The sequence below is a fragment of the Prunus mume genome, linkage group LG7 (genome assembly GCF_029339155.1).
Source record: "Prunus mume cultivar Tortuosa linkage group LG7, ASM2933915v1, whole genome shotgun sequence".
NCBI classification, from domain to species: domain Eukaryota; kingdom Viridiplantae; phylum Streptophyta; class Magnoliopsida; order Rosales; family Rosaceae; genus Prunus; species Prunus mume.
In genome coordinates this window covers 2,801,831-2,827,792 of record NC_142704.1, presented here as the reverse complement: position 1 = coordinate 2,827,792, position 25,962 = coordinate 2,801,831, and the positions used below count along the sequence as shown (strand labels likewise).

The following is a 25,962-nucleotide window of genomic DNA, read 5'->3' as shown; positions in this document are numbered from 1 at the left end:
TTATCCCTTTTGGGAATTTTTTCAGGAAAGCTCTCTCTCTCACCACGCCTCTCTGGATTGCACTCGATACCATGTTGGTTTTTGTATATTAAAAACGCTTATGCAGAAGAGAGAAGAAAAACCAGAGAGAATGAGAAAATGTTCTGTATTTTTCTATATCCAGTCCGAGCAAAAACCTGCTCTCATATACATGACATAAGATGCCAAAATCAGGATCCTATATTTTAGGATACAAGGACTCATCTCCTACCATTCATAATGATTGGAGGCTACGATTCTTACACCTAGGCTAGAGTCCGTTAACATAGTACAGCTAAGAAATGCAAAAAAACCAGCTGTAGAAATTATCCCAAAATAGTTAGAGTAGCTAACGGCTACTTCCCAAAAAGGAAAGTTCTTCAATTCTTCATTCTTCTCAGGAACAATCTACAGGATTGTCATCTGTAGTTTCTTATTAAGCTCAGTGAGTAGCTTAATTCTCAACAGATTGGTGTTTGTGCTGTGAGCCACATTTACAGGGAAAGGAATGTTGTGGCAGATTGTTTGGCTAAATGGAGCCATGATCTTGATCTTGGGCTGTGTGTGCTTGATGCTGCTCCAAGCTGGATTGGTGCTTTATTAGTTGATGACTTATTTGGAGTTCCTAAAACTCGTTGGGTTAGTTTAGCCTATGGCTAAGTCTTCTGTTGTTTTGGGGTTTGGCCCCCTTTTTACCAAAAAAAAAAAAACTCAGTACTATGGTTTTTTCCCCCCTGAACTTTGCACTGGACTACAGTCCACCCTACCCTTACTCTAGATTTTTCCTTGAATTACAATTTACATCCAAGTTCTTCTCCTTAGCGATAAAGGTCTTCAGCATGCACCACGCTGATTCTGGACTTGCATTCGTTCAGAATGTACCTGAATGTTCTAAGCATGCGAAGTGGTCCACATTTGGTCAATGAGCTGCAGGAATGTTACCAAGGCCTCATAATGCTGCTGATTATATTGTGGCCCAAATACAAAATAGTTGTTCAAAATACAAAAAGGGTAACCTTCTAAAGTGAGGTTTTCAATCCTCTCATGCATGATGCATCCGACAAGTGAAATCTCTATCATGTTGTTTAATGCCAATGGTATGCTGTGCGGGGATTAGCGTTCTCGTTTGAAGTATGTAAATGTTTGTTACTCGAGAAAATACTAAAATTTAAGAAGGATGGAACTTGTAATTTGAATGGTGAAGAGTAATTAGTCATATGTCCAAAATTTAAGTTCAAATCCGATGGGGAAAAAATTACTTTTAAGAGTTAAAAAGAAATTTAGAGCACGGAACAGGTAAAAATTAGAAAGTATGAGTGGAGGCACATTCTTGGTGGCTCATCGAGGAACTTAACTTATTATGATTTATTTTATCCCATTTATATCACTTGAGCTACAAAAGCTTATAGCTATTTTGATTGTTGAGAGTTGATTTCACATCAATGAGTAGTCTTGCATTAGACTTTAATGGTTCTTGAGTCTCTCCGCGTATTGTCATTTCGTTATAAGTTAGAACCACTATACTAGTTGATCTTTTGCCTATAACTACACTTTTTAAGTGTATAAACCAAACCGAAATTTAAAATTTGACCTATTTGAACGGTTGTGAGATTTTTTGCTGTTCGCTAATTTGAAAAACGGCTATTTGCTAGTGGCTAGAGGCCAACTTTTGGCTTTTTTGTTGTGTCCTACCGTTGTTGTTAGTTAGCACGTCACTTCGCAAAACAGGCAAATGCCTATATGAAATGGTAAAACCAACTTCAGTTGAGGCCTTTTGGCATTGGCTACCCGCAGCATCTCAACTAATTAGCACCGGAATCAAACGAACTAGAAGTTAACCTTTATATTATCAAATTAAGTACAAGTTAACCTTAATTATATTATCAAATTACACATTAAGCCCATTCTGATTCCTGGGCGTCCCCAAAATCTTAAAAAAGATGCTTCTGCATTTGCATCATGACCAAACACATGTTTTGTCACTTGCTCTGTTTTTCTATTGCACAAAAACATAGTAAATTACGAACTATATGTGCTCAAATTTTTGTCCGAGGACCACTGGGCATATTCTTGACTAAAATCCTTCCACAATGAAGACAGATCAATCAACCTCCAAACTTGGATATAAATTGAACCAACCAGGTGGTTCAATCTAAATGAAAACAACAATCGGATCAAACCTCCAATAGCAAACAAAATGACAACTTTTTCACCAAAAAGTAGCTTCATTATTTTGGCCCTCATTATCTCCCCATCTGTTTCGGCAACCAGAGCCTCAAAATTCCAAGCAGAGAAGCCATGCAAGAGGATGGTGCTGTATTACCACGACAAGCTGTTCGACGGCACGGAGAAGGACAAGGCCAATGCCACGTCTGCAACCGCGGCAAATGCAAGCAAGCTCAGCGACACTAATTTTGGTATGCTTGTTGTTTTTAATGACCCCATTACCATCGACGACAAGTTTCATTCTCCACCCGTGGCAAGAGCTCAAGGCTTCTATTTCTACGACAGGAAAGACACCTACACGGCTTGGTTTGCGTACACTTTGGTGTTCAACTCAAGTGAGCACAAGGGCACGTTGAATATTATGGGCGCCGATTTGATGACGGAAAAAACTAGGGATCTTTCGGTTGTTGGAGGGACCGGAGACTTCTTCATGGCTAGAGGAATTGCCACATTTCAGACAGATACTTTCCAGGGTTTATATTATTTTCGCCTCAAGATGGACATCAAGTTGTATGAATGTTATTAGTTCCACTAGGGTTCAAGAATGTCTTACGTGCGGTAAATGTGCATGTATAATATGTCCTTCTCATAATAACTGATCATATGATTTTAATTCAAATGAGGAGGGCAGTTGATTGTGAGAGAGATGTTATACATATCCCTAGTGTAAGAAAAGCTCGTAAGGTTGACATTGCGAGTCAGAGATTTCCCGACTGTTATAATAATAGTTCTACTTGTGTTGGAATCTCACTAATAAGAGAGAGGATATAAGGAAGTTAAGATTGGTAGTAACCTTAATTACTAGCGAAACTTCTCGTTTGCCGAGGTGTAATTGCAAGGAAAATTTATCCATTTTATATAATTTTGATAGATAAATTCCAACCACCAAACATTAGCATTTGCATTAACACACTGAATTACATATAATTTGAATTCTTTTATAAATTTGTATTATAAATAATGCTACGAATGATCAGATTTTTAATTATCAAATTATATGAAGAGAGTATCGCTGATTTTTTTTAATTTGATGGTAGGTGAAAATATATAAGGTGGGTGGAGAACAAAAATTACATAAATGGAAATAGCATCACTCTCATGGAGAAACAGGAAAGGGATGCGAATATTACTACTCTTATATGAATGTACACTTTTTAGTATCTTACTAGTTAAAAACAAGCGAAGTTCAAATATAACGCATATTTGAATTAATGAATTACATTGTCACATAATTTGGTGAATGGAATTTAGTGATCGTACGAATACACTATTATTTCACTAAAACGAAATATTGTCAGGGTTATATTACTCAATATAAAAACTGTATGTTCTAACTGTAATTGATGCGGTAGGTGAGAACGAAGTTCATGTAGAATGGCTTTGCTATCATTACCTTTTTGTATATTTTTGAAACGAAGAGAATTATTATTCAAACAAAACTCACGCACAACACAAGCAGCCAAGAGCTACACACTAAGCTACCAAGTTTCCTTCCACAAGAAACAAATCATAAACTCAACAACTAGTCAATCACAATATAAATAGAAGCTAGCAACCCCAAACATGACAAGGATTTCCTAACTCCGATCGTGCCAGCAAACCCTCACTTATAAATTTCAAAAGTGCAAATTTTAAATATCTGCAAGAATTTTCAACTGATTATCTAAGCGAGGAATTTATGGCTACTTGTGTTTCTTCATGCAGTCTAACTTGATGGCTTGATTTCCTCTCTATATTGCTATTATGATGAGCCACCTAAGGGGAGGTTCCAATATTCTCTCATTTGTGTTGTCTAGCTGCTACACAATTATTTAAAAGAGAGCAGCATATTCCTTCTACTAAAATAATATTAGGCCCGTTTGGTTAATGGAAAAGGAGACTTGGGAATGAGAAATTAATTGTTTTCCCATGTTTAGTAAGTCCAGACATGAGAAATCGTTGCCTGGTCCATGAGAAAGTAGAGGGGAAAGTAAAGTCATCCTCCCAACTTGGGTTTTGTTTTCCCTCCTCATGGGATAGTTTAGGAAAATGAGCCAATATAAAATTAATATTTTTCATGATCATTTTGTCCCTATTAACAATTTAGAATTACAATATATCATTAGATATGCATTCTTTTTTTATTTGATTTAATATGGGTATAATTAAAAATTTATACGAACTTTGTTTTCCATTTCTACTCAAAACAAACATGGAAAATGAAATAAAGTGACATCTCATAGTTACTTTTCCAACATTACCAAACGTGGGAAAGGAATCTTTCATTTCATCAATTGGAAAATGACATGAGAAATGATTTCCCCTCAAATTCGTTCTGTAAACCAAACAAGACCTTAGGGTGTGTTTATTCCACCAAACAGAGATTAGGTAATCAAAAAGGCCAATCTTGATCAACCCAAGCACGACTTGATTTCTTGGGGGAAAAAAAAAGCACATGACTTGATTTCTTGGGGAAAAAAAAACACATGACTTGATTTAACCCTGCCGGCCTGGATCTTTTTTTTTTTCTAAAATAGTTACAACTTGGAGGAAAGAAATCTCATTGGATTCGATCCTTGTGCCATGCGAGGGGAAGTGGAATCCACCAACCATTCACCTAGACCTTTCATTTTCAATAAAGAATGAGAAACTTATCACCCGAAAAAAAATAACTAAAGTACGTAAGAAATTATTGGCACCACACTACACTACAGTTGAAATCAGTATTTTCTGCACAGCGCGATAATTAACTCAATGAACTAATGTATTTTATTTTATTGATTAGGTATGTCAACCTAAAAAAGAATTATTATACTTCAACATTGGAAATGACGATTAATTGGACTTGGAGTGGGAATTAAGTCGGTTGTAGGGCAGTGCATACCGACGATCCATCCTCTATTGGCCACTTATTAGAATATTATTGTTTTTTTTTTCCTTACGCAAGTAAGTAATACTAAAAAAGAGACGAGCGATTTTAAGTATAAAGATAAATACTTTTAATCATTTAAGATACAGTCTTTCTTACTTTATAAAAATGGTTAATTTTGCTAATAACCTAGTTAAAGGGGTTATTTTTTGAAGAAAGGTAACGAAATATTTTGGATGTCTTTTTCTTTCCTTACTAATGGTCAATTTTTTGTTATTTTAAATGTTGAGAGGTACACTTGACTAACTTGAGCTTGGACTTATTAGAGCTCACCTACCATATATTCGAAGGAGTATATTATATGTCACTTTTCATTTGGACCAGCACTCAAATATAAATCAACACCTACCTCCACCAATCTCCCACCAGAATAGAATGCAAAAAGGTGCACAAATTCGACAATCATGGGACCCCAATCAGTATACAACTTGTCTTGTTTCCACCGAAGGCTAATAATATGCCAATTTATTAATTTGAGCAGTTTTGTTTTCTTTGTTGTGGTGAACCAAAACATGTTAAGAGTTTAAATTCTTGACAATATGATAACATAACATGCAGATTCTTCATATCATATATTAAAATTTTGATTATAATTGACAACTGTAATGCAGAGAGAGGAGGATTGAATTTGGGTATAAGGAGGTGAGCACACTATCTTGGCCAACTGACTTAATTCACATCTGTAACCGATGTTAAATTTTTAGCATTTGGCAAGAAAAAATTGATTCTCTAAATTATTAGCTTTGGTAATTATGACTTGGGACTTTTACAGCGGTTTTCAATTTGGCCTCGTTGCTGAAGAGTGAATGCCAGTGGAGGTTGAGCCCAACTCTTTTAAAGCCTTTTCTTTTTGTTATTACTATTATTATTATATTTAGCAGCCTGTCCTGGAAATTAAATTTAATCTCGTTCTTGTCGTGCTCCACATGATGCAACTTAAACAAAGTCAATCATAAGTGGCTAGCTTTTGCTTAAAAAAATATTTCATACGAAATACATAATTGAGGAGCTACCAAACAGAAGAAGTAATTATATCAAAGCATAACGCACCAATAAAATAAACTTTTTATTTCTTTATTTTCTTTATACGCTTCATAAAAAGTTTCACAGGAAAAGGAAGGAGTTGTTCATGTATGCTGTTAGCTGAAACTTCCCACAACTACTTGAGGCTATGGTTCGTGTCAGAAATGTCAATCACATAAGACGAGAGCTTCCCTTAAAAGTTCTTTGTACGGTGATGGTGTCTGATGACATCTGAAATCAGGAAAATGCTGTGTTACTGCACAATTTTCTGTATGTTTACGTAACAAATTACGCATCTAAGATCTTTCAAAATGTGGACTATTATTTGAATATGAGGTCAATATATTAGCAATTTGACAATATAACATAGAAATTTATCTCATAAAAAAGAACATTATCTCATTAGGTCGTCACGACTTAGTATTGTTTCTTTTTCATGATTTATATCTTTAGTCATTACTTGTCAAAAAGTTCATTCTTTAGAAATCAATTTGAAGGAAAAAGTCCCTAGTTGGACCCAGAAAACAGGGATGTAGAGAAAAGTTTTCATGGGTGATGCTGCTTACTTAGGGAGTCAAACTAAGGCTGTGTTGCTATTTCTTAATCACGTTGGTTATTTTCTTGGTGAGGCACAATAGTAGTAGGTGGCAAGCTCAATCAAGAGGAAAAGTCTAATAAGAAAACCTTCGAATCCTTATCTCCATTAAAATAGTATCTCCATGTGTAGAAAAAGATATATTTCTAGCTTCCAAGTCCTTATATAAAGGCATTATTCGGGAGAGATATAGCAAACTCACAAGTAGAGCTAGAAGCAAAAGCTCACCCTAGTGAACTTGGAATCTTCCAATTTTCCTTTTTCTCTCTGCCTCTTCTGCCTCTTTGCTTCTTCTTTTTTTCATCACCCATAATGGCAGCAAGAAAAACCTCTGTACTTCTTTTCTTCTTCATGTTCCTTGCTTTATCTTCAGCCTTCCCAAGAAATAAAAACAAGTACAAGCCATGCAAGCACTTGGTGCTATTCTTCCACGACATTATTTACAATGGTAAAAATGCTGCCAATGCTACATCAGCAATTGTAGCAGCTCCTCAAGGAGCCAATCTAACCATCTTGGCACCCCAATTTCATTTCGGAAACATAGCGGTTTTCGACGATCCCATCACCCTTGACAACAATCTGCACTCCAAGCCTGTTGGCAGGGCTCAAGGGATGTACATATATGATACAAAGAACACATTCACTTCTTGGCTTGGCTTCTCATTTGCTCTGAACAGCACAGACTACCAAGGCAGCATAAATTTCATTGGGGCCGATCCCATTTTGATTAAAACTAGGGACATATCTGTGGTCGGTGGCACCGGAGACTTTTTCATGCACCGGGGAATCGCAACCATCAACACCGACGCATATGAAGGTGAAGTCTACTTCAGGCTCAAGGTGGATATCAAGTTTTATGAGTGTTGGTAAATTTGAGGTAGTTACATTAAGTATAAGGGCTTTTGGTATGTGAGAACTGAGAATGGTCTTGAAATATGTTGTGTGTCATGGAGTGCTTATAATTTTAGAGTTTGCTAAGCATGAGCTTAGTCCATCAATAAGTAATTAAACAATCACCCTTGTACTTTCAGATCCTTTTACTCTTATCATATAGCTCTGTTTGACAAAGAAGCTGCATTTTGATTTTGTGCATGGATTTTATTTTACTGATAATGCAAGAGAACTGAAGTTACTAAAATCTTATATGACTAGACTTGAAGTTTAAGAACAGAAGTGGTTTAATTAGCACCTAATCGTGATCAAGGGATGATTAAAATTTAGCATTGAAGGCTGCTACACCAGTACCATGAACGTGGGGAAATAGTTGAACAACAACAAAACATAAACAGGAGATTAAATTAATTAGGATCACATCAAGAAAATAGCAGATCATGTACTCCAAGCATTTAGCATGACATTGAGATTTTTCAGGGCTTTCTTTCATTTCCAAGTGTCTATATCTAATACGAAGTAAAAACAATCACATCAATCTTTTGAAAAGCAGATTATGAGTCCTGAAAAATATGAAGGGCTTAGAGGCAACTTGAGGACTTATTAGTCAAAGAGATTGGTGAGGGAAAGGATGAGTTGTGTCTCACCCTCCTTGTGCCCAAATCAATATCCACATCCAATTGATTATGTCTTCATGCACTGCACGGTTGCATCTCAAGTGTGGGGAGCAGTCCTTTTTTTTAATAATTTTTTTATAGCGATATTCTAAACTAGTATAATATATGGGGAGGGGAATTGAATTTGAGTGTTAGGATACAGGCACACTACCTTGCCAACATGCCTAACCCACCTCTGCATTTCTTGGGCAATTCCCTTTTTTTTATTATTAGGATTCTATATTGATATTCCAAACTACTCTAATGTATAGGAAAGGAGATCGAATGTAAGAGGACGGGCATACTCAAGCCTACGTGTATTTCTTAAGCAATTCAGGCTTTCTCCACTTGTTAAAAATTTAGCCCAGAAAATGTAAACATGAGATGACTTTAATAAAGGACACGCTCACTCACCCATTTCAAGAGTGCTATTTTGTTTTTTACGTCTAGAAAAATAAAAATAAAAAATTGGTGTGATTTTCTTTACCTTCAGTGGTTGCTTGTGTTTCCATGCTTTCAATTCTTGGTTGTTGAAGGTGATGCTGTAGGTGGAGGAAAAGAGAAAGAAACAAGCTTTTTAAGAATTTGGGGTGACCCTACTCTGCCAAAGGAGGCGACGGAATGCAAAATTTAATAGCTGCGGAATGGCAGAAAAACTTGTGTGCAACAGGGATAGCATTGTTTTGCTATCCCTAACTAATCACAATATTCCAAGTGGAAAAGTTATCCCGAATGGCATACAGTGATTGGTCAAGATAGCAAAACAATGTTATCCTCGTTTCACGAGTGTTTCTCGCGGAAAGGGGAAGGCTCTCCAAGGGGTTTACTATCGAATTGAAATACTAAGAGGGGTAGAATAGGAAATATGAAGAATAAAAATATATTAAAAAATGAAGGCAAGTATGAATATCAGCTCCCGAAAAGCACATGCCTCGGCTTTTCTTCTTCTTCATGTTCCTTGCTTTATCTTCAGCCTTCCCAAAAAAAAACAAAAAAGGGTGCAGTTTTGTGCATTAATTTCAACAGTTGGTATGTGAGAACTACGAATGGTCTTCAAATACGTTGTGTTTCATGCAGTGCTTAAAATTTTAAAGTTCGCTAAGCATGTGCTCAGTCCACCAATAAGTAATATGATTAAACATTCTTGAAGGCTGCCTGAAAACATTCATGAGGGAACAACTGCATGAAAACTTCCAGAATAGTAGCATTCATATGGCCACTCATATCTTTCATACCAAGGGGGAAAAGATAGACAAACCAGAGGGCTTCAATTATACAGGTGTAAAAAAAAATCAATCATTGACCATAGGGTCACTAAAACATACACACATCACAATACGAAAAGAAAAGGAAAAGTCTTCATACATCAATCCGGACTGACTGGACGAAATACCTCAAATGGTCCTATCCATGAGATCTGCGATTGTTAGGAAGAAAAGAGAAATTATATACATATATTGTTATTAAGAGACTAAGCAAATAGGTTAATCTAAAAACATACTATCGTTCAAATTTTGAACTGAAAAAAGAAGAAGAAGATGGAAATTCAACTTTCATCAAAGCGTCCACAATTTGGATTTAGAATAACTAAAGGCATAGCAACATTTAGTATGAAAACCGAAAATAGCACAACCAAGAAGAGATCAGTAAGTATATAACATTGTTACCTAATTTGCCGTCGATGACCATTGAGTATGATCTTTGGGACATGAGCGATCTTCGACCAATCCTCACCTTCATGCCAGCATCTCCTAACTAAAGGACAATTGCTAATCTCCAACTCTCTCAATGCAGTGAGGCGATCCATGCCCTCGGGAAAAGCAAACAAATGGGAACAATGTGTAATCTTTAGTTTTTGAAGCGAAGTAAAGTTTTGAAACCATTCTGGAAGTGACTGTAGATAGGTACAAAATCCCAACTGTAATGTTTTTAGTGTGTTTGCAGACTCTTGCAACCAATGAGGCAAGGCCGTCAAATTCGAAACCTACAATCCAAAACGATTGAAGACCTCGAATGCCTTCTTCTGACCCCATCAAATTTAGCTTTGGGCAACTATAGATGACTAAAGTTTCCAATGTGGTCATGTTACAAGATGACAAGGATTCTAAGTTTTGACAGCTCACAATGACTAGCATTCGAAGGTTAGTGAGGGATCGCATCTCTTTGCCCAAAGATTTAAGATTCTTGCATGCACTGACGCATAAAGTTCGAAGAGAGGTGAGACGTCCAATTGCTTCTGGCAAATGTGTCTTATTTATGGTTAAGGCCAAGTACCTAAGGCTAATCAGATTTCCCATGTCCTTAGGCAACTCCTTGAGTTTTCCACAGTTTATAAGTAGCAAGGATTGTAAATGATGCAGCTTGCAAATGGAATCAGGAAGCTTATTTATATGCTGATTATATGACACATCGAGATACCTCAAGTGACTCAAGTTACCGATGGAACATGGCAGCACCTTAAGAGTCAAGTTACTAAGATCCAGCACTCGTAGGTAGTTGATTCTTGAGATGCATTTCTTTAAAAAAGATTGATTGTTGATCCCAACTTTTATAGGAATATATTCACTATCCAAATCTGGAATTAGAATGGTTCTCAATTTCTCCAGACGAAGTAAGAATTTGGGGTTTTCTTCATTTTCCTTGGACAAGTCCTTCTGAGATATTGACACATGCCGAACCATCTTAGACGAATCAGAGGGACGAAAATTTAGAGACGAATACTCTACCCTTGCCATTGAGATTGCTAAATCATGAACTAGGTCATGCATTCTAAACCGTAGAAAAAGGAAATCATCTTCCTCAATCTGAAAGAAATACCTAGAACATAGTTGCCTTATGTAGTCCAGACCAATATCTTCAAGGTCTTGGTTCCCGTTTCCTTTGGAGGATTGAATGAAGCCTTCAGCCATCAACAACGGGATCAATTCTGCACTTCTAAATACGTAGTCCTTTGGATAAAGTGAACAAAAGGCAAAACAAGGTTTCAAGTAGATCGGCAATGCATCGTAGCTTAACTTAAGAGCAGGTAAAATGTCGTCGCTTCCCTGTTCCAATTTCCATATGTCACTGTCTCTAACATGTGACCAGTATCGCTCATCCTTGTTCGAATAGAGCAAGCCCCCTAGGGTGTACAAGGCAAGAGGAACCCCTCCACACTTCCTCACAATATCTTCCCCAATTTTTATTAACTTGGGATAGTCTTCCTGTTCTCTTTTTGTAAATGCCATTTTTATGAATATAGTCATGCAATCTGAGTGGGGAAGGCCCTTCAGTAGATGCATGTGTGCATGCCTCATAAGCAATGCAACCGATTCATTGCGTGTTGTTACAATGATTTTACTCCCATTGGCTACCACATTTAACAAAGACTTCAAATCAATCCATTTCTTCACCGTGATTCCCATTGGCCCCTTGTCCCAAACATCATCCAACACCAACAAAAGTTTCTTACATGTCAAAGCATGCCGCAGCTTAATTTGCATCTGTTCAATGCTTTCATCCACACATTTTTGGCTTGTTGCAGCAGTAACAATTTCTCGAAGCAATCTTTTATTGTCGAAATCGTCTGAGACGCACACCCATATTCTCAACTCAAAGTTCCCTACTACTCTGTTATCATTATACACCAGTTTAGCAAGTGTTGTCTTTCCCAAACCTCCTAACCCATTAATGGAAATAACAGAAACATTCTCCTCCCCATGACCAGTGCGATTGGCATTAAGAAGATGCATGATCATCTCTTCTTTATCTTTATCTCTTCCAATCACATCCGGGGCATGCACAAAAGAGTGGGTCTCCCTCTCTATGTGCATCCCTTGCCAATCTGCAGCTCGTTCATACAGATTGAACTGAGCTTTCGCAGCTGCAATTTCACCCAATCTTTCTCTAATATCTTTGATTCTCTGACCAATTTTGTAGCTTAACATAAAGGAATTTGGACGTGAAAAGAAGTTGCATACCTTTCCTTTGATATTACTCCGAGAGTTGAGCACTTGCATCCTCAATTTTCGGAATTCAAATTGGTCGAGAACATCATCCATATCATAGCAAACATCTTTTAGCTTCCCTAACCAGTCAGCAAGCAGGGGATCCTTCCTCTGTTTTTCCTCCGCATCTAGGACAACTTTTGCGATGGTTGACAAGGTTTCTTGGAGCTTGATTAGATCATCCTCGACATCCAAAGCCAAACGAATTTCGTGGTAAGCATGGGAAGCAAGCCTTTCCAACACTTTCTCAACAACGTTGAAGGAAAATGACTCCATGGTAGCTTCAGGAAGAAACAGAGTTATGCTATGTGTATCTGTGAATGGTTGCTAGCTAATGCTGCTTTCTTTATGTTTCTTTTTGGAAGAAGAACCAGCTGTGAGCCTGGAAGTTTCCGATAGCAATTTCAAGGAAACAGAGACAAAAAATAATTGAAGTTCAGGAAGCGGCCCACACGAGTATGATTGAGTGGTTATTCTCTGTAGTGGTTATTGAGTGGTTATCCTTTGTTGCTTCGGCGTTATATGAAATTCAACATTTTCACACCACTCACTATTTTCTTACATTTGTTACAATCATGATCATTCAAATAAATCAATTTGATGGCAACGCGTCAACAACCCCATTAAAACAAACAATATTTTTCCCATATTTCAAGAGTGCTCTTTTGTTCTTTTGGTCTACATTCAACAGTAAATATAAAGAAGAAAATTATATATATTTTTTAAAAAAATATTAAAAAATATTGTAGAGGAGTGTGAAAATCATCTCCCAAAACCAAAACACATAAAAAGGAGTGGGGAGTAACTTTGGAATATTCCAATTTCCTTTTTCTCTCTGCCTCTGCTTTTTTTTCTTCTTTTTTTTTCATAATCCATAATGGCAGGAAGGAATTCCTCTGTTCTTGTTTTCTTCTTCTTCTTCATGTTTCTTTCTTCATCTTCAGCCTTCCAAAAAAATATAAACAAGTACAAGCCATGCAAGCACTTATTAAGCTCTATGAGTGTTGGTATGTGAGAACTGAGAATGGTCTTGAAATATGTTGTGTGTCATGGAGTGCTTATAATTTTGGAGTTTGCTAAGCATGAGCTTAGTCCATCAATAAGTAATTAAACAGCTCCTTTTATTCTTATATATGACAGATAGCTCTGTTTAACAAAGAAGCTGCATTTTGATTTTGTGCATGGATTTTATTTTACTGTTAATGTGAGAGAACTGAAGTTACTAAAATCTTACAAGACTAGACTTGAAGGATGCTACACCAGTACCATAAAAGGGAGAAATAATAGTTGAACAACAGCAAGATAAAAACAGAAGATTAAGACTACCAGATTTTGGGATAGGGGATGTACTTAAAACATTTAGCCTGACACACAGATTTTTCAGGGCTTTCTTTCATTCCAAGTGTCAACAATCACATCAACCTGTTGAAAAGCAGATTTGAATTCTAAAAAATATGAAGAGCTTAGGGGCAACTTGACGACTTAATAGTCAAAGGGATTGGTGAGGGAAAGAATGAGTTGGACTTGGACTGTCTCACCCTCCTTGTGCCCAAATCAATATCCACAGCCAATTGATAATCTCTTCATGCAGTGCAAGGTTGCATCTCAAGTGTGGGGGGCAGTTCTTGGGCAATTAATTAATTAATTAATTTTTAATAGCAAGGGGGATCGAATTCAAGTAAATGGTGCGAGCATATTGTCTTTCTCAACGTACTTAACCCACATCTGCATTTCTTGGGCAATTTTAGACTTTCTCTTAAAAATTTGGACTTGGGCTACCGACTCGTTAAAAATTTGGCCCAAAATCTCATTAATAAAGGAGGTCATTTGTTGTGAAAGTAAAATGAAACTTATAACAGCAGCAAATACGGTAAGAATGATTTTAACATACAAAGACTTTAGATTGTTATAAAAATTATAGTTTTTCTTTTCCCATAAAGTCAAAAGCAAAACCCTTTATAATATAAATAATATATCAAACAAGTTGGAAAGTCTTTTAAGGTAAAGTAAAACTAAATAAACAAATAATAGGAAAATAAAAGTAAAATAAATTAAGATTATGAAAGCAAGCCTGAAATGGTGAAGCACGTCAAAGACGCTGTACTAAAGCCTTTACTGCCACCCTACATGTAGGTACTGATAGTTTACAAGACTCCAAGATACGACCCCAAATATACAGGCTCCAGGTCGGCTCTGAGCATGTTCTTAGTTGGATATAGGTCTCTAGATCACAGAATCGTTGCCCAAAAATAATAATATAAGTAGAGAAAGTATACAAGGTAGAAAGGGAGAGAATCATATTGTGGTATGTGTTATTCTGATAGTATATCAAATGTGAAGAAGGAGTAGCCTTTTATAGGTATCTAAGAACATCTAACCCTCACCACATTAAACTAAAAATTAAGGCATTCAATAAAGAAATAATACTTGAAAATTAAATATGTATAACCCGCACAATAAATAAAATAAAACAGCTAAAATAAATAAATAGATCAAAATGGTTAAATTTTTAAAACCTTTTTAAAATTCCAACAGTGATTAAGAAACGAATGGAAAACTGTTTATTATAACAAGCAACGGATAAGTTCTTACGCCAGACAACAGATAGTACAAGAAAATGCTTATCATAGCATGCAACCGAAAAGATGAATGCCCTCGGGAACATCAACCAAATATGGACATTCTATAATCCTTAGTTTTTGGAGAAAGTTAAAGTTTTGAAACTAGTATGAAAGTAACCGGAGATAGGTACAAAAGCTCAAATGTAACCTTTTTAGAGTGGTTCCATAATCATGTAGCCAATTAGGCAATGCCTCCAAATTTACTCATACAAGTCAAAATAATCAAAGACCTCTTCGGCACCTTGAGAGCCAAGTTACTAAGATCTAGCACATGTTGAGCCTTGAGATGCATCTCTTTACAACATATAGGTTGTTGATCCCAACTATAGAAACAAATTTAGTAACCAAATATGAAATTAAAGTGCTTTCAAATTTCTCCAAATGGAGTAAGAATTCGGCATCCTGTTCCATTTCCTTGGACAAGTCATTTTAAAATATAGACACATATGAATTTCTATGGGAGAGTCGGAGAGACGAAAATTTAGAGACGAGTATTATACATGTGTCGTTGAGATTTCAAAATAATGAATGAAGTCAACAAGACCAAGATAATATACTCATCAAGTATGATCTTTGCGACATGACCTATATTTGACCAATAGTTATCTTCTTTGTTTTGGCATCTTACAGTTAAAGAAAAACTTCTAATCTCCAACTCTCTCATGTGATGAGGAGATTAAAGCCCTCCGGAAAAGCAACCAAATAGGGACATTTATAATCCTTTTTTTTTTTGGGAGCAAGTTAGGTTTTGGAACCAGTACGAAAGTAACCGGAAATAGATGCAAAAGCTCAAATATAACCTTTTAAGAGTGGTTCCATAATCTTGTATTCAATTAGACAAGACCTCCAGTTTTAATTATACAAGTCGAAATAATCGGAGACCTCGTAAACACCTTAAAAGCCAAGTTACTAAGATCTAGCACCCGTAAGTAAATGAGACGTTAGATCCATCTCTTTATAAAAGATATAATGTTAATCTCAACTTCTATTGGAACATATTTACTATCCAAATATGAAATTAGAATAGTTCTCAATTTCTCCAAATAGAGTAAGAATTCCGCATCTTGCTCCATTTCCTCAGAAAGGTCCTTTTGAGACATTGACACCTGTGAATTATCATAGAGGAATCACAAAGGGAAAAAATTTAGAAACAAGTATTATACATGTGCAATTGAGATTTTTGAATCATGAACAAAGTCAACAAGACCAAGATAATATATTCATAAAGTATGATCTTTTCGACATGGCCGAAGTTGGACCAATACTTATCTTCTTCCTTTTGGCATTTTATATTAAAGAACAACTTATAATTTCCAACTCTCTCTTGTGATGAGGAGATGAATGCTCTCGGAAAAAGCAACCAAATAGAGACATTCTATAATCCTTAATTTTTGGAGCAATATGAAGTTTTGGAACAAGAACGGCAATAACCAGAGATAGGAACAAAAGTGCAAATGTAACCTTTTTAAAGTGGTTCCATAATCTTGTAGTCAATTGGGTAACGCCTCCAAATTTAATCATACAAGCCAAAATGATCGAAAACCTTGTAGGCACCTTAAGAGCTAAGTGATAAGATCTAAAACCCTTAAGCAGTTGAGCCTGAACTCGTAAGCAGTTGAGACTTGAAATGCATCTCTTTACAACATAAAACCTGTTTATCCCAACTTTTATAGGAACATATGCACATGTACAGGGCCCATAAGCAAAGACACCGATTTGTTTCGTGTTGTTACAATGACTTTACTACCATTGGCCGTAAAGTTTAGGAAAGACTTGAAATCAATCCATTTTCCAACCGTAATTCTCATTGGACCATTGTCCCAAACATCATCCAACACCAATAAAAGTTTCTTGTTTTTCAAAGCGTGATACATCTTCATTTGCATCTCTTCAATGCTTTCTCTATTATTTTTTATTCTCTAACCCATTTTGTAGTTTTCTATCACTGAATTTTGAAGTGAATTGCGTACCTTTCGTTTGATGATACCTCTAGAGTTGAGCACTTGCCGTTGTAGCTTTCGGCATTCAAATTCATTGAGAACATCATCCATGTTATAGCAAAAATCTTTTAGCTTTACCAACCAGTCAGCAAGCAGGAGATCATCCCTTTATTTTTCCTCCGCATCCAAGGGCACTTTTGCTATGATTGATAAGATTTCCTAAAGCATACTCATCTTAGACATCTAACGTCAAGAAAACTTCTTGGTAAGCATGGGAAGCAACAAGAACAAGATAATTTGCTCATCAAGTATAATCTTTGTAACATGAATGATGTTGGACAATTATTTAACTTCTTCCTTTTGGCATCTTATAATTAAAGGGACAACTTCTAATCTCCAACTCTCTCTTACGATATAGAGATGAATGCTCTTGAGAATTTCGCCGATATTTCAGTAACGATATTATCTTTCAAGTTGCAGCTTTAAATGGACAATATATCACAATATAATCGATAATATCGCGATATGAACTTTCAAAATTAAACTCAGCCCTCAAATGAATCCCTCAGCCTCCGAAACTTAGCCTTTCTCTGTCTCTCAACTCAATCTTAACTTAACTCAGGAAAAAAAAAAAAAAAAAGCAGAAAGAGGAGAGCAAGATAGAAAGGAAGAAGAGGAAAAAAAATATTATGGAGTGGGTTTTTATGTTTTGCTGTTTTGGATTGTGATGAAGCGAGAGAGAAGAGGGAAGAGGAAGCAGGAAAAGAGACGGAGAGATAGAAGAAGAAAGAAAAAAAAAAGCAAATAGAGGAGAGCGAGAAAGAGAAAGAAAGAAGAGGGAAAAAAGGTATGGAGTGGGTCTTTATGTTTTACTGTTTTGGATTGTGATGGAGGAGAGAGAAGAGGGAAGAGGAAGAAGAGAAAGAGATGAGGAGAGACGGAGAGATAGAAGAAGAAAGGGATAAATAAATAAATAAAATAAAAAGGGAGAGATGGGTGAATGCCCAAAAGAGAGAGAGAAGGCAGGTTGCGTGTATCTGCAACCTTGGGAAGTTCAGACAAAAAAAAGGAAAAAAAAACACCTTGGGAAGTGGGAGAGGGAGGCAGGGGAACGTGAAAGTACTTGGGAAGTGGGAAATGTGACTTAATTACATAATATAATTTATTTCTTTTCTATTTAATCCATTTAATGTTATTGATTATTTTATTATTCATTATAAGTACTTACATTACTAAATTCTCCTTCAAATTGTTGCTTAATTACTTAAATCTCTATAATCATTTTCATTATTTGCTATTTAATTCTTCCTTGGATAAATTTATTTATGTTCTTAGTTAATTTTCAATCTTCACTATTATTTTTTAAGCATGGTAAAGTGCCTAATTTTCATGAAAAATCAAATTGGTTTACATCTTTAATTATTTTTCAATTTTTGATAAATAATAAATATAAGAACGTATACCATGTCCAATGAATAACGTGAAATAAATTGTTGCTTAATTACTTAAATTTCTATAATCATTTTCTTTATTTCCTATTTACTTCTTCATTGGATAAATTTATTTATGTTCTTAGTTAATTTTCAATTTCACTATTATTTTTTAAGCATGGTAAAGTGCCTAATTTTCATGACAAATCAAATTGGTTTACATCTTTAATTATTTTTCAATTTTTGATAAATTAATAGATATAACAACGTGTACCATGTCCAGTGAATAACGTGAAATAAGGTTACTCATGTATCTTATCATGCAACTTATAAAGTGTAAAATATTGTATTAAAAATTATAAATAAATTACTAAGGGGTGTTTAATTCTCTTTCATTAATTATTTCAGATTTTTTAAGTCACAGAGTTTGTCATGTCGCAATATAATCAACTTAAATCACACAAACCCACTATGCAATGCATTTCCTTCCAATTTTTTGTGTCAAAATAATAGATGATTGACTAAATATACTTCTTCTAAAATTTCATTAAAAATTTCCATGTATTTATCATAATTTCCGTGGTTTTTATCCAATTTTTATCGATATCGATATTTTCTCGATATTTCCATCGATATTTCCGTGTTTTTGAACCACCGATATTTCCGAAACTATCGATATTTAAGACCTTGGTCATGTTACAAGATGGCAAAGATTCTAAGTTCTGACAGTTCACAATGGCCAACATTTGAAGGTTAGTGAGGTATCGCATCCCTTCACCCAAAGAAACATTCTCGTTCTCATCACCTTGACCAGTATGAGTGTCCTTAAGATAGGTTATCATATTTGATTTATATTTATCTCTCCCAATCACATCTAGGGTGTGCACAAAAGAGTGGGTCTCCCTCTCCATGGCAATGTCATGCCAATCTACAGCTTGTTTAGACATATTGAACTAAGCTTTTGCAACTGCAACTCACCCAACCTTTCTCTATTATCTTTGATTCTCTTACCTATTTTGTTGCTTTCCATGACTGAATTTTGAAGTGAATTGCATACCTTTCATTTGATGATACCCCTAGGGTTGAGCACTTGTAGTTGTATATTTCAGAATTCGAATTCGTTGATAACATCATCCATGTCATAGCAAAGATCTTTGAGCTTTCCCAACTAGTCAGCGAACAGGAGATCCTCCCTTTATTTTCCTCTACATCCAGGAGCTATGTTGCACGGACACTCCAAACTGCTGGAGTGTCGGAGTGTCGACACGCTGACACGCCGACACGGCTCCGACATGCCCCCGACATGCCCCCGACACGCATTGGACACGGTCAACGGTTAGGACACAGTCAAGACACGGCTCCGACATGATCAAGACACAACTCCGACATGGTCAAGACACAACAGGGACCAGTTTGAAATTTTCAAAATAAAATCTGGGGTCTAAACGTGATTTTTGAAACTAGAAGAGAGTTGGACTTGGTGGTGAGGTGACAATTCTTTCTTCTGTTTTTTTTAAGAGAAACACAACAAATAATAACAACAACAATGAAGACATAGATGCTTAAAGAAGATTGAAAGTTAGATCATTTATGTTTTATTTTGTGGTCTATTAATTATTATGTATAGATAATGACCATGAGTTATTTGTTTTGTTTTATGGAATTATGTGACATTGAAGTATTGAGAATAAATTATTATTTTAATTGTCGTGTCCTAGCCGTACCCGTGTCCTAATTTTTTGAGATTTTTCATGTCCCCGTGTTGCGTTCCCGTGTCCCCGTACTCGTGTCCGTACAATATAGTCCATGAGCACTTTTGCGATTGTTGATAAGGTTTCCTGAAGCTTATCTTTGACATCCAATGCCAAGTAAATTTGTTGGTAAACATGGCAAGCAAGCCGTTCCAACACTTTCTCTGCAAAATTAAAGGCAAAGATGCCATAGTAGGGATTTAGGAGGAAAGAGTTCTGTTATGTGTATCATTGTCTAGTATTGGTTGCTAATGCTACTTTTTTTTTCCCTTTCTTCTCTTTGGAAGAATAACATAAGCTTATTCTTTGCTTTTTCTTTGTGTTTCCTCATGACTTCTTTGATTAACCTACTTGGATTCTTATATCATCCAAAACAGGAAATACAACTCTTGTTACAAAAAAGGAACTATTGAGAAAAATGAAAGTGAGAATGGGGACCCATCACGATGGCAACCTCACCAACCTTCGTTGTAACTGTAAGGATGGGGAGATTGAGAGAGATAGATAGAGCTTCTTTTCTTTTAAGGGGTAACATGAGAAATCAAAAAATTTCCGGGGGAAGAGAAATTTATTGTGTTCAAATAGAAGTACCCTTTCCCTTTTTCCTATGAAGGGGTAAAATGAGAAATTCAAGTTGGTGTTTTTAAGATCAAGAAACACTTTGTCAGAAAGCCATTTAGTCATTTCAAATCAAAATGAGAGAGAAAACTCATTTTGGGTTCAGCTAAGAGAGATGAGAGGTTTGAGAAGAGGATTGGGGGGAAAGAATGTAAACTATAATGACTACACATGATAGAACACACATCAAGAATATACAAGAGCACATCTCCTCAATCTGATCCCTTCATACACTCATTCTAGATTGGGTGAATTCTTTTGTGTGGGTTGGCTTGATCGGTTGAGGAGGAGCACTTGTGTTTTATATGCATCTGCCTAGGAGTCTCTCCCATCAAGAAAAACTCTCAAGCAGCCCTTATTGCATTAGGAAATAAAAACCCTAGTCTATATTAATTAGGAATCCCTTTGGCCCATGTATTTAACTTAAACACTTATACAAAGGCTATGGGCCGAGTAGTATTTGAGTCCTTGTTCAATATTGAGCCCAAGACAACCCTATGATGATTAGAAGACCACTTAAGTTTAGAATAATCCAACGTCTTACAAAGAAAACGTCAAATAATAGAAAATGAGAATTTTCGAAGTATGAAGAAGCTTTGTATACACATATATCAAGTGATATTTCTAAAGATTCAAAAAAGACATCAATTTAAAAAAATTAATCAACGTCTAGTTCGTGATATTTCTAGGTTTTGTCTTTAAGAATTCTGTGGAGCATAGAAGCAGCTCCAGTGCTGCATGCAAACCGGGCAGAAGGCCCCTCGACCAAGCCCAAAGCGGCTCTAGCGCGAGAGAATTGGCTCGAGCAAGCCCCAGATCCCACTAGCCCGGGCAAGCCCAAGGGCGGGTTTCGCTGGGCTTCAACCCGAGGGCGTGATGTCGCGCCGACGTCCACAATGACATCATTGAGCGGAATTCAACGGGCATTCGCCACGTGTCGCAACTCGACGCTCCGATCGGTTTTATCCGAAATCGAGTCATTCGAAAAATTTCTGAATTTTTTTAAAAAAAATACCAAAAAATTTGAGATTTTTTCCCTATAAATACCTAACAATTTTATTCACTTTCCACACCAAATCTTCATACAATTTCTTCTCCTTCCAATATTTTTTACTTTCCACACCAAATCTTCATACAAACTCTTCTCATTCCAATATTTTTTACTCTCCACTCATATTTTTCTACTACTTTCCATTTGTATCAAAAAAATAAATGGCATCTTCTGTTGAAGCCGGAGGGGCGTGGATAATTCAGGAAGATATTGAGTTGTGTCAATCTTGAGTGAACGTTAGTCATTGCCCTGTCACGGGCAATGAGATGAAATTCTCTCATATGTAGAGCAAAATTCATGGAGAATTTTGTCAAAGATTGGATTTCATTCGGACCGAAATGGCCTTGTCTAGTAGATGAAGAATTCTGAATAAAGAGTTAGGGAAATGGAGAAATGCTTTGACAAAAGCAAGGGAGAACATTCGAAGCGGTTAAAATATATCCGATAAGGTAAAATATTTATAATTGCCATTTTAATCAATTTAATGTAACTTTTTTTTTTTTGCATAATGTTTTTTTTTTTTTTTTGCATTTCTAATTTGTCCATATTTTCTTGCATAATCAATTTTTTTCTTGCATTTAAAAATTGTTTATATTTTCTTGCATAATCTTTTTTTTTCTTGCACTTCCAATTATTTCTTTTCAATAGATCATACAAGCACAAGTTTGGTTTGGTGCCATGGGGCAAGGCAAAAAAAGTTTCTTGCATTTCTAATGTTGGGAAGTTGTGAAGGATTGTTTGAGATTCAAAATTATTCCCACAGGTCCAGCGGTTGTGTTGAATGAGACGCCACTCTTCGATTCGCCATCAACCGATTCGTCATTGGACTCCCCAATGGAAACGGAGTCACCACTCCCACGTCCGCCGAGACCTATTGGGAGAAAAGCGGCAAATGTCAAGAGAGGGAGCAATTCGAACAATGAATGTGTACAATTTATGGACCAAATAGCTAAAAACACCGAACTAAGAATTGAGAGAGACTTGAAAAGAGAAGAAGCGGACATCGCACGACAAGAAGTATTTGCAATTCAACAGCAGCAGGCACAAGAAAAAGACATGGAGGATAGAGAGATGAAAATCATGGTCATGGATATGAGCCATATGTCTCCTGAAACAAAGGCCTATTGGAAGCTAAGACGAAGGGATGTGATGAGAAGAAAACTTTTCCATGACGATGGACCTAGCAATATGGATTGGTTAAATGATCAAAACCATTAGGTTGTATTGAAAGATTTGCCATATGTATTAATTTGTTGTATTGTTTCCTTTTTTTTCAATAAAGAAAGCATTAAATAATATGACTATTTATTAAAAACATTTGCGCATTAAAACAAAGATAATTAAAAACAAACCTTAATTTATTGCAAACAACACACAAAACAAACCATACTTAAAAACATAATTCCAAAAAACACCACACACAAAATAAAGCATAATTAAAAACAAAGCATAATTCCAAACAAAGCACTAATCTTGACTTCATCCACTGTGATTGTCTTTCATCTCCTACAAGCGCTCAATCAAGTCAAGTTGACGTCTCTCGTGAACATATGAAGATTGCATTTCTTGATAACGATCAATCATGGGGTTGTTGTATTGACCATCCCAAAGTAACGGTTCGGGCTCCATTGGTTGTCCATTTGGTCCCATCGGCCTTTCATATATTCTTGTCAACGCCGTGTTCATGGGATCGGGTTTAAACACCTCTGGAGCATCGTAGTCATACTCATCCTCCACAATCATGTTATGGAGGATGATGCAAGTCATCATAATACTCCGCAACACCTCATCATCTAGCATCCGAGCAGCACCTCTAATAATTGCCCAATGAGCTTGCAAGATACCGAAACACCTTTCCACGTTTTTTCTGTAACCTTCTTGAAAGGCAGCAAAGCTTTTTTCCTTATCGAATTGGAGATTCGGAATTGTTTTCACGAATGTGATCCACCTAGGATAAATTCTATCGGCAAGGTAGTACGCACCAAGTATACGGTATTGTTGACTTGGTACGTGATCTGGGAATGACCTCGCAATACCTCGTCGAACACCGGCTATTGACCAAGGACATTAAGGTCATTCTGAGATCCGGCAACCCCGAAGAAGGCATGCCAAACCCAACAATCGAATGAAGCTACGACCTCCAAAATTATCCTTTTTTTGCCCTTCCGATACCCGTACTCTCCTTGCCAAGCAGTAGGACAATTCTTCCACTGCAAATGCATGTAATCGATGCTTCCAATCATTCTTGGGAAACCTCGAGCCTCAGCTTTTTGGAGAAGCCTTTGCAGGTCCCTCAGCGTCGGTTTGCGAAGATATTCCCTCGTGTACAAATTTTCCACTGCATCACAGAATCTCACCAAGCACTCTAGGACAGTTGATTTTCCCATTCTTGCAATCTCATCCACCTGCTATGCAGATGCCCCATAAGCAAGCATCCGCAAAGCAGCTGTAAGTTTTTTCTCTGGGAGAAGACCCAAAACTCCAACAACATCATACTTCTGAATGAAGTATGTGTCGTAATTACAAATATCATGCATGATTTTTTGGAACAAATATGGCTGCATTCTATATCTCTCTCGAAACTTAGAAACATGATATAACGAATTTGAGATAAAGTAATCTTCCAAGAGATTCTTACCCCGAGACTCCATACGCTTGTCCATATTCGGAGTACAACGACGGCGGTGTTGCCTTGATTGATTAAGCATACACACCGTTGTTGCAAGCATTTCTTCCTCTTCTTCATCGGCCTCTTGATCTTCAATAGCACGTCTGCGCCGGATTTCTTCCTCTTCTTTCTGTTGCCTTTTCAACACCCTCCTCAAGTTTGACATTGAGAGTAGAATGTGTTTTGTAAAATATGAGAAATGAAGGAATAGATAAGAGATGGTGTGAGAGGTATGAGTTGATGGTGTAGTTTTATAGAAGGATTCAGAAGATAGAGATGACACGTGGCACAATTTTAGAGAGTGAAAATCTTATTTGATATCTGAGATTATAATTTTTTTTTAAAATATCTAAAAATCTTATCTGACATGGGACACGTAGCACATTTTTAGATGGTGAAAATCTTATCTGAAATATGAGATTATAATTTTTTTTTAAATATCTGAAAATCTTATCTGACATGGGACACGTGGCACAATTTTAGAGGGTGAAAATCTTATCTGAAATCTGATATTATAATATTTTTTTAATATATGAAAATCTTATCTGACATGGGACACATGGCACAATTTTAGAGGGTGAAAATCTTATCTGAAATATGAGATTATAATTTTTTTTAATGAATATCCGAAAATTTTATCTGGAATAAGATACGTGGCAACCGAGATTCTCATCCAAAAATCTTTTCTGAAAAATAATGGACACGTGGCAACCAAAAATCTTATCCGAAAATTTAATTACAAAATATTATCAAAATTAATGGTTTAAAGTATAAATAAATAAATAATAAAAAAAGGAAATAAAGTACAATAAATAGTATTTGCCTTAGCCTTAGCCTTCGGGGTGGAACCACAAATGGCAAGCTACTATTAACGTGAATAGTAGCACCATTGCTTGCCTTAGCCTTAGCCTTAGCCCTTAGAGCCATTCCACCGGTGCAGCCCGAGGGGGAAAAAATTGCGTTCAGAGAGGCCCAAGCCCGGGGTGTGGGACCCACCAACCCGGTGGCTGAAGGCAAGTTCGCCTGAGTCCAAAGCGTGGGGTGACGTCGGTGGCGTCGTCACGCAATTCAAATTTTTTACCTTTGGCGCGTCTTGACGCACATGACGCCAGCCCAACAGTGGAAGACACGTGACACCGCTCCGATTTGATTCCAAAGCTTCATCCAACGGCTGGCGATTTTTCAGCAATAAAATTATGAAAAAAAATCGAAATTTTTTAAAAAAATACTTAAAAATTCTGATTTTTTTTCCTATAAATACCTATAAATACCCTTCACTTTCAACACCAATTCTCATACATTTTATTCTACTTCTACAATTACTCAACATTTTTTTCACTCTTCACTCAACATTTTCTTCACTCTTCACTCAACATTTTCATCTCTTTCACCTTGTAATTTTATTTCTTATTTTTATGGCTTCTTCTATTGAAACCGGAGGGGCGTGGAGCACCATGGAAGATGTTTCTTTGTGTGAGGCTTGGCTCCGAGTTTGTCATTGTCCCTTGACAGGCAATGAGATGAAATTTTTCCATATGTGGAAAAAAATTCATGCCGAATTTTGAGAAAAAATTCCGGAC

The 25,962-nt window shown here is 36.3% G+C and overlaps 4 protein-coding genes and 1 long non-coding RNA gene across 5 annotated transcripts; 2 read left to right on the top strand and 3 right to left on the bottom strand.

The window, feature by feature from the left end:
* The first annotated feature begins 472 nt into the window (after positions 1-472).
* LOC103337699 (dirigent protein 5-like) lies at positions 473-2,770 on the top strand. Its single transcript, XM_089041551.1, has 2 exons — positions 473-490; positions 2,312-2,770. The coding sequence occupies exon 2, from the start codon at positions 2,327-2,329 to the stop codon at positions 2,768-2,770; it is 444 nt and encodes a 147-aa protein (XP_088897677.1). The 5' UTR covers positions 473-490; positions 2,312-2,326.
* Positions 2,771-6,952: 4,182 nt separating this feature from the next.
* On the top strand, positions 6,953-7,800 carry LOC103337608 (disease resistance response protein 206-like). Its single transcript, XM_008240777.3, has one exon. The coding sequence runs from the start codon at positions 7,083-7,085 to the stop codon at positions 7,638-7,640; it is 558 nt and encodes a 185-aa protein (XP_008238999.1). The 5' UTR covers positions 6,953-7,082; the 3' UTR covers positions 7,641-7,800.
* Positions 7,801-9,508: 1,708 nt separating this feature from the next.
* On the bottom strand, positions 9,509-12,711 carry LOC103337607 (putative disease resistance protein RGA1). Its single transcript, XM_008240775.2, is given in 3 exon segments — positions 9,509-9,734; positions 9,985-10,302; positions 10,304-12,711. Coding segments are annotated over 3 exon segments (2,607 nt in total). The 5' UTR covers positions 12,580-12,711; the 3' UTR covers positions 9,509-9,721.
* Positions 12,712-15,841: 3,130 nt separating this feature from the next.
* LOC148915221 (uncharacterized) lies at positions 15,842-17,938 on the bottom strand. The gene is made up of 2 exons (XR_016122033.1): positions 16,895-17,938; positions 15,842-16,030 (listed from the first exon to the last, which is right to left on the bottom strand). It is a non-coding gene; the product is annotated as an uncharacterized LOC148915221 (long non-coding RNA).
* A 5,827-nt stretch (positions 17,939-23,765) lies between these two features.
* LOC103337700 (uncharacterized) lies at positions 23,766-24,548 on the bottom strand. Its single transcript, XM_008240873.2, has 2 exons — positions 24,429-24,548; positions 23,766-24,119 (listed from the first exon to the last, which is right to left on the bottom strand). Exons 1-2 carry the CDS (start codon positions 24,546-24,548, stop codon positions 23,766-23,768), a joined length of 474 nt encoding a protein of 157 aa, XP_008239095.2.
* Positions 24,549-25,962: the final 1,414 nt, after the last annotated feature.